This window comes from Lycorma delicatula, chromosome 12 (genome assembly GCF_047948215.1).
Source record: "Lycorma delicatula isolate Av1 chromosome 12, ASM4794821v1, whole genome shotgun sequence".
Classification (NCBI taxonomy): Eukaryota; Metazoa; Arthropoda; class Insecta; order Hemiptera; family Fulgoridae; genus Lycorma; species Lycorma delicatula.
In genome coordinates this window covers 8,820,239-8,836,668 of record NC_134466.1, presented here as the reverse complement: position 1 = coordinate 8,836,668, position 16,430 = coordinate 8,820,239, and the positions used below count along the sequence as shown (strand labels likewise).

Genomic DNA, 16,430 nt, shown 5'->3' with positions numbered 1-16,430 from the left:
TACAGTTTATTTTTTGTAATATAATAGATAATGACGGCGTTAAAGTTTATGGTTTCAATGTGGCAATTCAGAAGTACCGAGCACTCAGCTGTAATGAGCATATTTGATTGGTCCTTTGAATCTCTTGAATTATAACCAAGTTTTATATATATATATATATATATATATATATAGATGAAGTTTGTTCAGAAAATAACCAAACTTTATTTTTTTACTCTTTATTATTAATTTTACAGATTATTGGTCCTTTTCCCCACAAAGTACTCTCCTTCCCTGTTCACACACTTTTCGCAGTGGTTTTTCCACCTCATGAAGCAGTTCTAGGTAGCTTCATTTGAAGTGGCCTTTAAGGCCCGTGAAAAATGTTGCTTTAATGTCATCAATATTCTCAAAATGACATCCGTTCATCACTGACTTCAATTTTGGAAAAAATCACAAGGAGTCAGATCTTGCAAGTAGGAAGACTGAGGGAGGACAGTCATCTGATTTTTGTCAAAAAACTGACAAATTGACAAAGCCAAGTGTGCGGGTGGGCGCATTGTTGTAGTGAAGGAACAATGAGTTGTGTCACCACAATTCATCTATTTTTGCGAATGTTTTCATGTAACCATTGTAAAATGCCTTGATATATAGTATGCATGGTTCACTGTTTCGCCTGGAAGGCAAGAATTCAAAATCCACAATTCCATTAAATCTAAAAAAAAAGCATCCTTTGACATTGGATCAAGACTGACGTGCTTCTTGGAGCATGGAGATCCTTTGTCGATCCATTATGATGATTGAATTTTTGTCCTGATGTTTTAGTCGTACACCCAGATTTTGTTTCCCGTTAATGATCCTTTGCGTGAATGTCTCATCGGCTTGTTCAAGATGTAGCCAACAAACATCCACTTGATATTCTTTATGCTGTTCGGTCATCAAACGAGGAACAAACTTTGCTGCAACTCTCAATGGATGTCAATTTTTAGCATCCTGATTGGATCATTGCATGATCCAATCAGGATGCTAACTTCTGCAAATTCTGATACTCAATCTGCGGTTTGCACACTCCAGATCATTGATTTTCTGAACGCAAGTGTCATCAATTTAAGTTGAAAGCCCATCATTGAGGGTCGAGGGTCATTTTCAATTCACTAATGATCACTTTTAAATTGTGAAAACCATTCGTAACATTGTGTATGACCTGGAGCATCATCTGTAAGCTTGTTTCAAAGGTTGAAATGTTTCTGTGAAAGTTTCCCCCGGTTTAACGCAAACTTAACGTTGTATTGTTCTTCCTGAAAATTGCAAGTTACAGATAGCCACTAACATTTAAACATGTTGTACTCAAACAACAATAACATCAAAACCAAATGAGATATAAATAATCCAAGAACATGTGGTTACAGAGGAGGTTATACAGAACATGATGCTGCCAACCGCATGTCACTAAATATCTCTTTGTTAGTGCGTAATTAAAAATATTTGGTTATTTTCTGAACAGATCTTGTTATATATGTGCATGAGTGTTTTATATAAATTTTATTTAATATGCATTAAATTAATGTAATGAAACATCATTTTCTTTTACAGGGTAAAATAGCTGTTTGTAGTTCATGCTATGAAGCGTACCATTTTATTTGTCATAATCCACATATTCCATTAAATGTGACAGAAATTGATAGATGGAAATGTTCTAATTGTTCGAATAACAGCTCTTCTTCAAATTCTTCCGCTTCCAATTTAACTATTGCTAGTAGTAATAACAATAATAATACTAGCGACTGTAAAATTGATGAAGATGTTAAACCACCGTTGTGTTCTCCAATTAACGTTTCACCGTCATTATCGGTAACATCATCATCCTCCGGTATTGTTGTTACGAGTACCAGTAATATTACTATTATCAATAATCCTAATAATAATTATTGTTCGACTGTAAGTTCTACGACAGGTACGATTAATGTTATTTCTTCAACAATTTCGTCTTGTAATACTACAGGCAGCCCTTCGTCGACTTGTGTTATTTCAACAATGTCATCTGCTACTACAACTACAAGTACGATTTCGTCCACTGTAACTTGTAATAATTCTATTGCTACTTCAGAATTTGGTAAGTTATTATTTTAATATTTTGATGTATGTTATGTAAGAATGTTATTAAATACTTTTGATTAAACATCCTCTGATTAATCTCCATTTTGACTGTAAGTTGTATTATATCTCAGATTTCATTTGATTGTATTCTGTTAACTGGTCGTTACTCCATCTGTCACATAATTCTGCGGCAGTTTTTTAGTGTTATCTTATTTTCCTCCAATCTTAATTAAATCGGTCATTTAATATTTTCATATTAACCGGTGTCATCTTTCATCTAAATTTTTAAGCATCTGCCCTTCTGTGTTTATCCTTTGCAGAATTCTTTCCATTTTTTATTTATCCTCTCTTCTTACATCTTCCATTTTTCTTCGTATTCACATGAATGATTATGATCTATTAATGATTATTATATAGTTGTTGTTTGAACCGGTTCAGTTTAATTTTAAGTTGCAGTATGTTTCAAAATGAAAATTGGGGTTTTAAGGGTATAAAATATTTCTCAAGTTTCATGTATATTGATAAATTATACATGAAATGTGAAATGAAAGAACAACTAAAACAGATTTAGCTGTGCGCAAGCTTATTAACTGTACTTTCTGCTTCAAAGTGGTAGTAGCAAAGATGGTGACTAACCCCCCAACAGAAAGCATTCTGTGTTCTGCAGTTTGCAAAGAGCACATCTGTAATTACCATTCAACATATGTTCCATTCCGATCCCAGAGTGACAATAAGATTCATAGATGGTATAAACAACTTCAAACCGCCGGCTGTATTTGTAAAGGGAAGAGTACACAATATAGTGTGTTAGAAGACATTGTTGAACATGTAAGAGAGTCTTTTATGCTTAATAATAGGAAATCTTTTCTTGACTGCATACAAACCACAGAAGTTTATTTGGCAACAAGATGGTGCGCGTCCTCACTAGCATAATGTTGTAAGTGATCAGTTGAATGAAATTCTCCCCGACTGCCAGAATGGTTGCCAGCGACCAGATGACAAGGGTTGTTTGCCATAGTCTCCATGTTGCCCGATCTGACTCCTTGCAGTTTTTTCTTTGGGGGTTATATAAAGGATCAAGTTTATGTGCCGGCATTACCGACTGACCTACCCAACTTGACACGCAGGATTGAAGCGGCTGTTGCAGCAGTTACTCCACACTTGTTGATTAAATTATGGGATGACCTCTCCTATCAGCTGGAGATGTGCCGTGTTTAACAAATAGTGCTCACATTGACACTTATAGGAAAAACTGTTTGAGTTGCTTTTTCATTTCAAGTATAATTTATCAATGAAAGTAAGATGTAATAAATATTATGTAACTTTAAAACCCCCATATTCATTTTGAAACGCATAGTATGCGAATAGTTTTTAAACAACTTTAAACTACTAAATAAATCTACAATCAAAAAAATATTTAGAGATTTTATTTTATTATTTATGAAATTTATAAAAGTTATTGTAGAAATAATACCTTTATAGAGTAGAAAATTATTTACAATGTAAGCAATATTATTAACATCATAATGCCATTTTAAGTGTTTATTGTAAGCAACATGAAGATACCATTACTATTTGGTTCAGGTAACCAAATTATTTTTTTTTGTATCAACATGTAATATCTAAAAATAAAATTTAATTATTTTGTATTTTATAAAGAAAAACAACTCCAACAGTTGTAAGCTGACTAGGATGTATTGTTTTGTTTAAAAAAATGTTTTTTTGTTATAAAGTCCATTATTTCTATTATTAATTAAAGAAGAATCTTGCAAATCAACCAAATTATGTATTATACAATTTTTTACCTAAAAAGTTTTATTTCTAATATTACCTAAAATTGTGAATATTTCTTTACTTTTCAGAACTTCTGGTTTTTCAAAACTTGTTTTTGTCTTTATAGATACATTTATATTTGTAAACACATAATATTTATATAAGTATATATATTATATATTTTTATTGATATAAATATATTTAAATATTTATTAAGCACAATATATGAGTGATGTTAGATTATCCTGTAAAGACAAAAGATTCCGCTCATAGATTATCGAGATCATTTTTAATTAACCAGTGAGTGTTCAGTTGTTTAAAACCGATGAAGAATTGTGATTTGTGAAAAAGGGATGAAACAGAATTTTGTGTGCTAATCAAATATTATTGTTTGGAAGGCAAAATCACACAGGAAAGTAAAGCCCAGTCTAATAAATATTATAGTGAGCCAGCTCCATTGATCAAAAGCTTATAATCGTTTGTTTATTTTCAGAGCTATCAAATTTGCACAAATGAACTGAATATTTAATGATTTGAATGAACGGTGATGATGGATAGAAGATTGAAAGTGCTGCATGCATTCACAATTTATAAAAAACGTGAACGAGTAAAAATTTCTAAGTCCCATTAGGGGCTGTTTCGATGTAATTTAGAGTAATGTTTGTGTTGCTTCATAACAGTTAGTGAAGCTCGGATAATTACTAATAACCTGAAACCAGTATGTTGTACTTCAGGGAATTTGCTATAAAGAAGAACAAAACCGTTCCATCAGTAGGAAAGATGATCTTTTGGAATTTTTGTGGCGTAATTTTCATCGACTTTCTGAAGAATAGTAAAGCAATAACTAGGTAATAAATAATAAGCATCTTTGCTGGATTGTCTAGATTAAGAAATTAATAAGAATTATTAAGGGATTAAGAAAAATCGACTGCATTTGACAAAAAAGAAGGTTTTTTACACAAAGACATTGCACAGACTGCTCTTCTTCTGCGATTGTGGCAGCAAATTTGTTTAAATTATACTACTAAATTCTTCACCAGACTTTATACCATTGAACTGTCATCTGTTTTCATATAAAAAAAATGGTCTTGCAGGAACAGATTTATTTGAAAAGATGAAGCTGTTGCCAAAAAATGCTTATTTTATAATCTGAATAAATCACATTCTATAAGGACAGGATAGGAAGCTAGCATTGTTGGGCTAAGCGGTATAGATTTGAAAGGAAATTATGATAGAAATAAAAAAGATTTTTCTCCCAAAAATTGTGCTGTGTATATTTTTGCAGTCATTTAACAAGCCTAGGAACCGCAGCTGTTAATCCTAGGAACTATACCTAGAATTACAGGTAATTATTGCCAAAAACCAATGAGTCGATAGTGTATTTATTTTCAAGAAACTTGTATTTTAAATTTAACATGTTATATTTTTTAAATTATTTTTATTTATGTTTTTTTTTTTGTTAGACAATTCAGAAGATGTGAAAGATATAAAACCGGTTATAACAAATGATGTTAAAGAAAACATACAAAAGAATTTCACTTTACCATTATCTAATCATAATAGCAATCGACCATCCACGTATGAAAAGGGTCATCTTCCTCCTATGTATTTACAAGATCCTTATGATGGTTATCCTATTGACGAAACTATTCCGGATGCTTCTCCTTGGTCACCTCAAGAAGTATTTCAGTATTTTGTTAAATATTTTGATCCAGAAACGGCAAAAATTTTCAAGGATCAGGTAATAAATATTTTTTTTATTTGAAGTAGTACTAGATTAAAATGCATTGTATGCAGACCGGTTAATGTCAATTTTTCCTCTTCAGCGTTGCTGAGAGTAAATTGTTTTCAGGTAACTCAACATAATATTTCAACTTAATAGAAAGCATTCTATAATGTTTTAATAAATTACTGAGCATTTAAAAAATCTTCTAATCAATTGGTTCAAAATTGAATTTTGTTTACTGAATAATATTATAGTAAACATAATTTTAAAAAACCCTGAAATCTGCATCTTCATTGAATGTAAATATGTACATTACTTATTTTGCGATTAATTTTGTATTCTGTGATATTGTGATTTTTATTTTTATTTTTCCATTTAGATAGTGCTATAGGTCTAGAAGGGAAAGTATTGTAATCTGCCCAATTTGAGTATATGCGGTTTTCACTAGATATTGACGTTTTGATACTCAAGGAACCCAAAAAACCGGATGGAAATTTTCCAGATGTTAATGTTTATATGTACGTGTGTTTGGTGTTGTGTTGGCCTCTAAATCATCTTGTCACCAAATGGCTTTGTCGGCACGTTGCACTTAATAACCTCATTAGTCCAGAGAAGGACTGTTGTCATTGATCGGTTTCGACGGCTTGTTGTAATTAATAACCTTATGGTAGCCCTGAGAAGGGCTGTTGTTGAATGGCTGTGATGGCTGATAATTTATAACCTTGTGAGGGCTTTGCAGTGTCAGGTTGGCGTCGGTCATCTTTTGTCGGCGTGGCTGAGGTGATTCTCCCTGAGTGATGCCACGCTGGGCCAGCTCCTACTGCTGAGCCTGCTGGCCAGGGCAATTGAAGCTGGCGAGCTGGAGCAAGAAGATAGCATCCATGTCCAGCGGCTCCCTCGGCGGGCCAGCCGGGCCTGCTTCTTTGGTGGGGATGTTGGCATTCGTCGGGAAGTCCCATGTTGAAGCAGCCAGGGAACGTCTTGTCTTCTTCAGGTGGTGGTCAGTGATGAATTGAAAATTCACTCTCGTGCATGCTCTTTTATGAGAGCCTGAGAGTGGTGGCAGAACTGCGCAGCAGGAGTGACACTTGTACTAGCGCATGCGTATACTGTGCTCCAGCCGATTCTGAGCTGCTAGTGCTGTTTGCCAATATTAAATTAGGCATGTATGTAGTAACAATCTCTAGAATTACCGGACAAAATTTGACTACTTCTATATATATATATATATGAAAGATTACATGTATGATTATATTATATATATGAAAGATAATGGCATTGATGCCATTAATTTTTCAGATTAAAAGGTCAAGGAAGTGAGGCTGTATGGTAAGGTCACCTTCAGTATCTTGAGATCTCGCCTAATGAAGGTTATATTTGTTAGGTATGTTTGTTAATGATTATAAAATAACAATATTTTTTAAACAAATTTGCAAAATCGCACTGCCACCCCAAATGTTATTGTCATCTACTATGTTGAGATGTCACGGTGAGCGCTAGAATTAAATAACTTAATAATATTTAAACTCCAAAAAAGTAACTCTATCTGGCTGAGTCTCGAACTCAGTCGCCCAATTGACTGTATCTATGCATTAAGCCTTGCAGCTATACCAGTCTGCCGACCTTATAAGCGAAATTTGTTCTATGTAAGTTGTGAATTACATTATTTAGTGCTGACTATCACACTAGGACCACCAGACCTTTGCGAATTAAATAGTATACGCAAGTGCGTAGTTAGAATCATTGAATTAAACAAGAAAATATTATATTTAAATAAAATTATAATAATTTTAAATTACGTTTTGTGGGTAGGTGTGTGTTAATCTGTGCATCAGAAATAACCACCTGTGTTGTCAGTTTTTTTAACCCATGCATTTCCATGCAACAGCATAGTTTTAATTAGCATTGAACAAAACCTGTTTAATTAGCATTGAACAAGTTTCGTACAACCTACGATTTGCAAACATTATTGATTTTCTGTTGCCATTTTAAGAAAACTGCTGCAGAATCGCATTGAATACTTGTTGAAGCTTATGGTGACCATGCTCTTGGCAAATCACAGTACTTTGAGCGGTTTAAAAAATTCAAAAGTGGCGATTTTGACGTGAGAAATGAAGAACGTGGAAGACCACCGAAAAACTTTGAAGACAGCTAATTGCAAGCATTGTAGGATGAGGATGACACTTAGACACAACAACAACTTGCGGATTAGTTAAATGTAACATGAGAAGCCATCTCCATACGTTTGAAAGCCACGGGAAAGATCCAGAAGATAGGTTCCACATGAGCTGAATGAAAGACGGCAAGAAAATAGAAAAACCGCTTGCAAAAAGCTGCTCGACAGGTACAAAAGAAAGTCATTTCTCCATCGAATTGTGGTAGGTGATGAAAAGCAGATATATTTTGAGAATCCTAAGCGCAAGATCACGGGTAACTCCAGGCAAACCATTGACATCGATTTCAAGGCCAAATCATTATGGAATGAAGACAGTGCTCTGTGTTTGTTAGGATCAGAAGGGTGTGTTCTATTATGAGTTGCTAAAACCTGGCAAAACCCTTAACACTGAATGCTACTGACAACAAATGATCGATTTGAATCAAGCATTACATGAAAAATGACCAGAACATCAAAAAAGGCAACACAAAGTGATTTTGCTTCATGATAATCCACTATCATACACAGCAAAACCGGTCAAGGAAACGATTGAGGCGTTCAGCTGGGAAATACTTTCGCATACCGCTTACTCACCAGACTTGGCCCTGTCCGACTACTGTTTATTTGCATCGATGGGACATGTACTTCCTGAACAGCGCTTCATTTCTTATGAAAATGTACAAAACTGGCTTGATGTCTTGTTTGTCTCAAAAGAGCAACAGTTTTATGGCTTGGTATTCATAAATTGTCATAAAGATGAGGAAAATATATGGCTAGCGATGGACAATATTTCAAATAAAATATTTTTTATCACTTTCATACAATAAACGTGTATTTTCTATATAAAAATTTCAGTTTCATATTTACACACCTGGTGTATATGTGTATTTATACACACACACACTTGCATACAAGCTTCATCTTGATCATCTTTTTTAGGCTGATTTACTGATGTAAACAATTACTTGATAAATCAATTTTTAAACCTTCAAAAAACGGGGGCTGAATAAACTCAAACTTAAAATATCCATTTATTAAAGTTTTAATTTTCAAGATTATAAACCTAAACGTACCCAGTATTGGGACGTTATGTATGTGATCTAATTAAATTTTTACTACAAATTTTGGTTTTTTTCTTAGTTATATTTCTAATACTGCATAATTCTTAAGGCAAAACATGAATCTATAAAGAGTGACAAATTAGATCAAAGTTTTTTTTTATTGAACATTTTACAGTTGTACTTAATATTACATATTTAAATCGTTAATATTTAAAAAAGAACTGTAAGCATATTTGAAATAAAAATTTACTAAAGGTAAAGCTGGAAAAGTTTATGTACCCCTTTGCCGGCTGTTTTTTCTATTTTCATATTCAGTCAGAATTTATTAAAATATCCTTTGTTATAAATAGTGATTTCAATTTTAAATATTTTCTTAGACAAAAAATGTAAATGCTGTAATGAATATAGTGTTTTATCATAATGTAATAATATTTTCTTTACAAAAAGTTTTTGATATTGTTATTGCCGTTTTGTATGTGTATCTTCATGTATGTTAATACTGGATACATATTCATTATATCACAGGATGTTAACAAAAGTATTGCTCTGGGTGTCTGTTATTTACTTCAGATCTTTTTTTGTTGTAATTTGCTGCTATTTATAACTTCTTTTGGAGTATAACAGGAAGTAAATGATTATATATATATATATATATAAATACACACACACATGTGTATATATATATATACACACACATCACACACATGAGGGCTATCCAGAAACTAACTTATGTTTTGAAATAAAAAACCAACCAAATAAAAAAAAAGAAATTTTATTATGTACATTTGAAACTTAAACTATTTTTCTACATAGTCGCCATTTAAATTGAGGCACTTATAACGATGCACAAGCTTCTCAATTCCTTTTCTGAAGAAATCTGCTGCCTTAGATTTTTGGCACCCATCTTGCGATAACCAAGCTTCCCTGATACGATTTCATGCAGTAAACTTTATGAAATTTGGGGGAATGAAGCAAGTTCTGTAATTGTAATGCAACGACTTTCACAAATTTTATTGTTGATTTTCTTCATCAGTCATAAGGCTAGGCCGACCACTGCGGTCCTCATCATGAATATTGGTGCAGTCATTTTTAAACTGAATGCACCACTGCCTCGCTCCACCTTCACTCATTATTCCATCTCCGTGCTCCTCACAAAGTTGCCGATGAATTTCAGTTGGTTTGAGGGTTTTTGCCAGTAAAAACCTAATCGCTGAATGCACCTCACAACTTGCGGGATTTTCTATTGAAGTGTACTTTTCAATAATTAGTCCACTCAGCTTCTGCTCCTGAATAAGTAAAAAGCTTGCTTAGTTACCTGAGTAAGCTTGTTGTGTTGATTAACATAGTCTCAGGTAAATGTAAGCTGAACACAATTTCATTTTGGGTAGGTACCACGGTTGTCCTCCCCATCCCTGCAGTGAAATACCTCAGGGTGTGGATAGACAAGAACGTAGAAGTGTCTGTCAAATCCTAAGAAAAAAAAGGCTGTCATGATCAGTTGGATAATAGCCAACATGGGGGTTCCCACACATTGAAGCGGAGGGTCTTAATTGAGGTGGTATTCTCAAAAGTACTGTACGGAGCCTCAGTCTGGTCTGTCGCGCTGCAGAGGGGGAGAATCCATGTAATTCTTAGCAGGTGCACAGGCCTATCCCCTTCAGGTATGCTGCAGATACAGAACCGTCTCGGGCAGTGCTGCCCGAGACCTAGTGACTGTTAGAGACGAGACGAGTAGTGGCTGGACTTGTGTCCCTGGATTTTCTCATTCGGAAGAGGGAGGAAATGTATATTGGAGTGGGTAAGGCGGATGCAGAGGCATTGCTTGTTCGCAGGTGGTAGGAGAGATGGGATCAGTCAACAAATGGCCCTACAAACTGAAAAAACTGATCTCAGACCTCCAGAGATGGCTGTGTGAAAACACTGGGAACTAGGGTATGAGTTCAACCAGTTCCTTACCGGTCATTGATGTTTCACACCGTGCTTGTGCATGTGGATGCTGAGACCCTCCGCAGATTGCAATTACTGTTGGTTGGAAGACACTCCAGATCACATGGTGTTTATGTGCAATCATTTCCTACAGCAATGGGAAGCATGCAGAAGAGAATTAGGCAGGCTTACCCCAAAGAACATCTTGGGACTATGGTACAGACTGAACATTCATGGCACTTGGTGTCCATGGTGCCGGTTAAGATCATCCAAACCAAGTTGACAGAGGATGTCTTGAGATTAATAACTACCTCTGAGTCTCTCTTGGGGCAGGTCTCTGGTCCCAATAGGCCGGAAAAAATGCAGGATCCCAACAGGTTTGAGGTGAGTGGCCAGCAATGGAGACAAGATGTAGGTGCTGTGATAATAATACTGTAAGATGGTCCGGCATCCCATGTTAAGAGGGGAGGGGTTTTAGTAGGTAGGCCCACAAAGGAGAGTTCCATACTACTACTATCGGGTATGAGGCCACATAAGCCTATAAATGGTTTCCCCTTCTCCAACAGAAAGAAAAAAGTGTCTTCTGGAACAAGCATGGGATCATTCCCATAGGATTTTTTGCCACATGATGTCACTATCATGGTGAACATTACTGCCGTGTTCTGCACGATGTGCATAATACGGTAGAATTACACACGAATTACGGTAGAATTACTATGGAAGAAATGGCTTGATTTGATCACAAAGAGTGTTCTGTTTCTGCAAGATCTCATACTGCTCAATGCACAGTGCAAACATTAAAGGAAATAGTGGGGAATTTTTTTACGCCCCCCTATAGTTTGGACCTAGTGCCAAGTAATTTCTACCTGTTTGGGCCCCTAGAGAATTACTCAGAGGTCAGCATTTCCACAGTGATGACAATTGAAGCAGGCTACCCTAGTAGTAGGGCTATGTGGAAAAATAAATGCAGTTTCCACTCCTTGATGTTTTTTTTTTTTTTTTTTACAAAAAGGTCCTGAATTAACTTAAATGCCCCTTGCACGTTTTTTCCAGAATTTTTTAATGCTAAATTGTGTTTTTTGGTTGAAACGCCAAGATGTGGCAAAACCCCAAAGTGGAAAATTTTACCTGTTTTTCATACTTTCCTAGTTATATATTATTCTGTGGAATTTTCCAGTATAACTTCATAGTCGGGAAAGTAAAATAGTAAAAAGTAATTAATAAAAATGCCAGCCAAAATGTGGAATGTTACATTTTTTCATCCTTCCGCTTTCTAAATCCTTGATTCTTTCTTCATGGATAGGACTACAGGGATTTTATTAGCTACCTCATTGATTGCTATTTTCAGTTATGGGTGGCATAACTGCTGCTGCAGTGGGATGTTCACTCTTGGCTATTATATGAGGATTCTGATTTACATCTTAGGGTTGCATGAAAATCTCAGTTTGTAGCCGTGGTATCTATCGGGTTAAATTAAAACCTATACACCTATAATTTAAATCTTAATATATTTATTTTTTTTTACTTTTGTTACAAATTTGTGTTGTAACTTTGTTTCTCATATTTAATTTTTTTTCTGTTTAGGAAATTGATGGACAGTCATTACTTTTAATGAAAAGAAGCGATGTATTAACCGGTCTTTGTTTGAAACTTGGACCCGCATTAAAAGTATATAGTCATGTTAAAAAATTACAGATACGTCGAAGTCATCCGAAATTATTGTGGTCATAATTATTATTTACATATGTGTAAATATCTGTGTAAATATTTTTTACCGTATAAGTACACTTGTTCAGTGTAACTGACTGCCTTGCTTTTATTAATAAAAAAAAAGAAGGAAAAAATATATATAGAATTATTTATTTATAAGTAATAATAATGATGTAACTTTAGTATTGTATTCTAATAATACATCCGTATTTATTTTCTTAAATGTACCTACTCGTATACATCTATTCATTAGTAAAATGTTATTTATCCGATAATAAATTAAAAAATTATTATTTTTTGTTTTATTAAAGTATATTAATAGTGAAAATTATTTTTTTGTAGCAATTTATAGCATGAATGTTTAAAAGTTTGTTTATGTTAGGTTATAAATTTGATAAAGTGCGTTTTTTTGTGTTTGCATAGAAATAGTGAGAATTATTTTTTTACAATAAATTACCGATTGAAGTCATTAAAGATCACAGTATATAGAATAATATAAAAATTATTTGATTCTAGCAAATGTATATCAAAATGGCTAAATGAAATTTATTTCATTTTGTGACCAAATTAACATTATCTGAACTTGATCAGCGCAGCAGCAACTCAAACAACTTAAAAAATGAAATAACTGATTGCGATTGAAATAGGATAAAGTAATCTACCTGATTTTACTTTCTTGGCATCATAGCTCTAGAGCATTCGTTCTCAAAATGGGCAGTGTAGGCCTTCAGGGGGCGGTAGAAGACCTACAGAAATTGGATCTGTTCAGGCATTCTAGAAAGGCTATGGCTGATTAAAAAAAAAAGGTAAAAATGATGTATTCCTGACATTTCAAACTAAAATTAAATGGCTACTTCAATAGTACAAAAATTAAAGGGATACTATATTTTGTGATAAAAAATGATCATCGTATTCAAACTACTTTAACCACAAACCAGAGGCTTAGAGAAAGGAATAAAAAAATATAATTAAAGTTTTAATACTCTACTTTTTGACAGTATATTAAAGATTTCAAAAATCATCAAACTAAAAAAAAATCTGAGAAGTTTTAAAAATTTGAAAGTTCTTCGTGTTTGATCAAGCGCATAGAGGGAAACAAATTTTTTCAGTAAACTGCATTAAAATCTTTTAAAAGCTTCAGACTATAGCTTTAATTTCTTCATTTTTTTTTTGTACGTCTATGATTTTTCTGAACTGAAGTATTCCACTTTAAAGAGAAAAGACCACTTTTGCCTTTAATGCTGCATATCTCCCGATCTAAGCGATGTATTGATACAAATAAGTATGGAAATTAAAGGGTTTTCATCTAGCCAATCTTGCTATAATGACAAAATTGTGAGGTCTTTAATGTGGCATTGTAGTTTTGGCTTTTGTTCATTTTGCGCCTAGGTATTGAAATCTTTTAAGATCGAGACTGCAACACGTATCACCTGCTCTCAGGATCATGTTACCTTGAACCCTCACAGTTCATTACCATCATGGTTGTCAGAATAATACTGATAACGATTAAAGTATTCAGGCTTTATAGAGACTTTGTAAAATAAACTAAATCGCAAGACAGAGTAGTAGTAACTACGGTAATTAAAGTACATACACCTTTGACAACAAAAAATTCCTATCTTATTTCTGATGCTAAGGCGACAGAAATATAGAAGTAAAAGAATTAATCTTGTTTTCATCAATGAAATATTTTATTCACAACTTCACCCCCAAGGCGGGGTAGGGCCTTGGTTTACGGCTTAAAATCTTTCCTGGGTTAACATGAATGTATCCTGCAAAATTTGAAAGCAAGTGGTCGGTTGGTTCTTGTACGATGCAAGAACAAACAGACAAAATTTTGACTTTATTTATAAGATTATTACTAAATTACATTATAAATAACTTAATTTATCGCATTATTGTTAAATTATTTTTGCACACCTTTATTATGGAGGAGAGTAGGTGGACTGTCTCTCAGAACCTACTTAAACAAGTCATGATTTTTGCACTCACTGGCCTTATATGAACTCCAGCAATCCTTTCAATCGATTGCAGGTGAGCTTCTGTCTGGGGTTCCGTGAAATTTTGCACGTTGTTGTGACTGTAGCGAGTGTATTGTCTGGGCAATTTTGAATACCTCTGCAGACTCGCCATTCATTACAAATTATTGATGAACCTAGTCTTATTCTTCCTCGATAATAAATATCGATGTTTTTGCACTTCTACAAGGAAGCATTCTTTTTTTCCTTATAACCAAAAACAACACATTGCTGTGGTAATACCCAGACAACCTGATGTTTCTGATGAGAAGACATTCCCTTGCATATAATTGGACAACTACCATAGCACGATGGTCTATTTCCAATTCTTGTTCGTAAATTTGATAAATAGCAACAAGCCCTTCATCCAACGGTAAATAAAAAATACAATTCTACAAAAGGGTAAACGCATAAGGAATGTATCCCGATGAACGTGTTTTAAGTTCCCAAAATAACCTCAGGTACACGTCTGACTGTTCTATGTACCTTAATGCTAAACCGTATTATCCTCTTGTGTTTGTATTCATGATTTACATTCTATTCAATATTCTTGCAGAAACATGACTTGTTGTTTTACTATCGACCAATCACGCGTCTAAGTAAACAAGAAATAACATTATATAATCGATAAGTTTGTGCGCGTACTGATAATTTTTGCAAGCGACAATATTATTAATGTTTTCCCCATAAAAAAAATCATTAAGGAGGTTTTGGATTTTTTGGAGGCCACGGTATATGGCCTTGGCTTTTACCCATCTGTCTCGTTCATTCTGGCTAATGAACACGATAAAATCTAAGGGAAATAAATTTAATTTAGATTTTTGAGTTCGTGGCGGTCGAAGAAAGCGATAATCATTTAACGTATCTAGATAATATTTTCAATAATAGTTTTTTGCAGTATAAAAAAAGAACGTCTACTCAAATTTTGATGAAACCATACGTAACATTAAACTTAAAGAATGCCATCTACTTTCTTCAAATTGGGACGTTGATTATCATGTCTGTAATGCATCCATAATATTGAAAAATAGCTTCATCCATAAAAATTACATCGTTTAAAATTAATTCGCTTTTGATAATTTTATCTAAAATTTCAATCGTGAACTTGATACATCCTTCTGTATCAGATGCGATAAGGGTATGTATATTGAAATGTATTGATATTTGAAAAATTAAACAATATAGCTACATGTAATTATTGTTTTTATTTAAAATTTGTACGCTTAAAACCGAACAAAAGAAAAATGAAGTAAAATAATTTTATAGAGTCGTATTTATCGACGAATCTTTTGAAAAATACAGTATGATGAATAACGATTCTGAATTCAGGTTGTAAAAATGTTAAGACAAAAACTCTTCCCGACATCGATTGTCAGATCAAATTTTACTCTAATAAACAATTTTTTTATATAGAAAAAATATTTGCTATTTAAAATGACTTAGTGTAGCGAACAGGATTTTATTATGTTATTATAGATATGAAAAAATCTGCATTTAGATTTTACCTATCGTTTTAGTTTATATATAACATTTATTAAACTTGTTAAAAAGATTAATAAAACCTAAATAAATTTAGTTTGGTTGTACTATTTTGTTTTAAACTGGTAATTTCAGATTTATCTTATCATTAAAGAGTCGAGTTGCTTTGTATATCCATATCCCTTCTCACTCAAGAGACTTATATATTAATTATTCGTTTTTTAGTATGAGAGCCGATATCAAAAATTTCTGTGAAGGAGATTGTTAACAGTTTATTTGTATCAAATTATGTTTTTTTTTTTCAGTCATTTGACTGGTTTGATGCAGCTTTCCAAGATTTCCTATCTAGTGCTAGTCGTTTCATTTCAGTATACCCCCTACATCCTACATCCCTAACAATTTGTTTTACATATTCCAAACGTGGCCTGCCTACACAATTTTTTCCTTCTGCCTGTCCTTCCAATATTAAAGCGACTATTCCAGGATGCCTTAGTATGTGGCCTATA

The 16,430-nt window shown here is 33.5% G+C and overlaps 1 protein-coding gene across 4 annotated transcripts in view; it reads left to right on the top strand.

Annotated features, from left to right (window-relative positions):
* The window catches only part of LOC142333015 (uncharacterized), a 75,345-nt gene extending 62,635 nt beyond the window's left edge, over positions 1-12,710 (top strand). For all 4 annotated transcript variants that reach the window (XM_075379791.1, XM_075379789.1, XM_075379790.1 and 1 more), the window contains 3 exons: positions 1,573-2,092; positions 5,313-5,590; positions 12,302-12,710. In XM_075379791.1, the coding sequence (XP_075235906.1) occupies positions 1,573-2,092; positions 5,313-5,590; positions 12,302-12,448 (945 nt within the window). In that variant the 3' untranslated portion in view covers positions 12,449-12,710. The remainder of the gene's footprint in view (positions 1-1,572; positions 2,093-5,312; positions 5,591-12,301) is intronic.
* Positions 12,711-16,430: the final 3,720 nt, after the last annotated feature.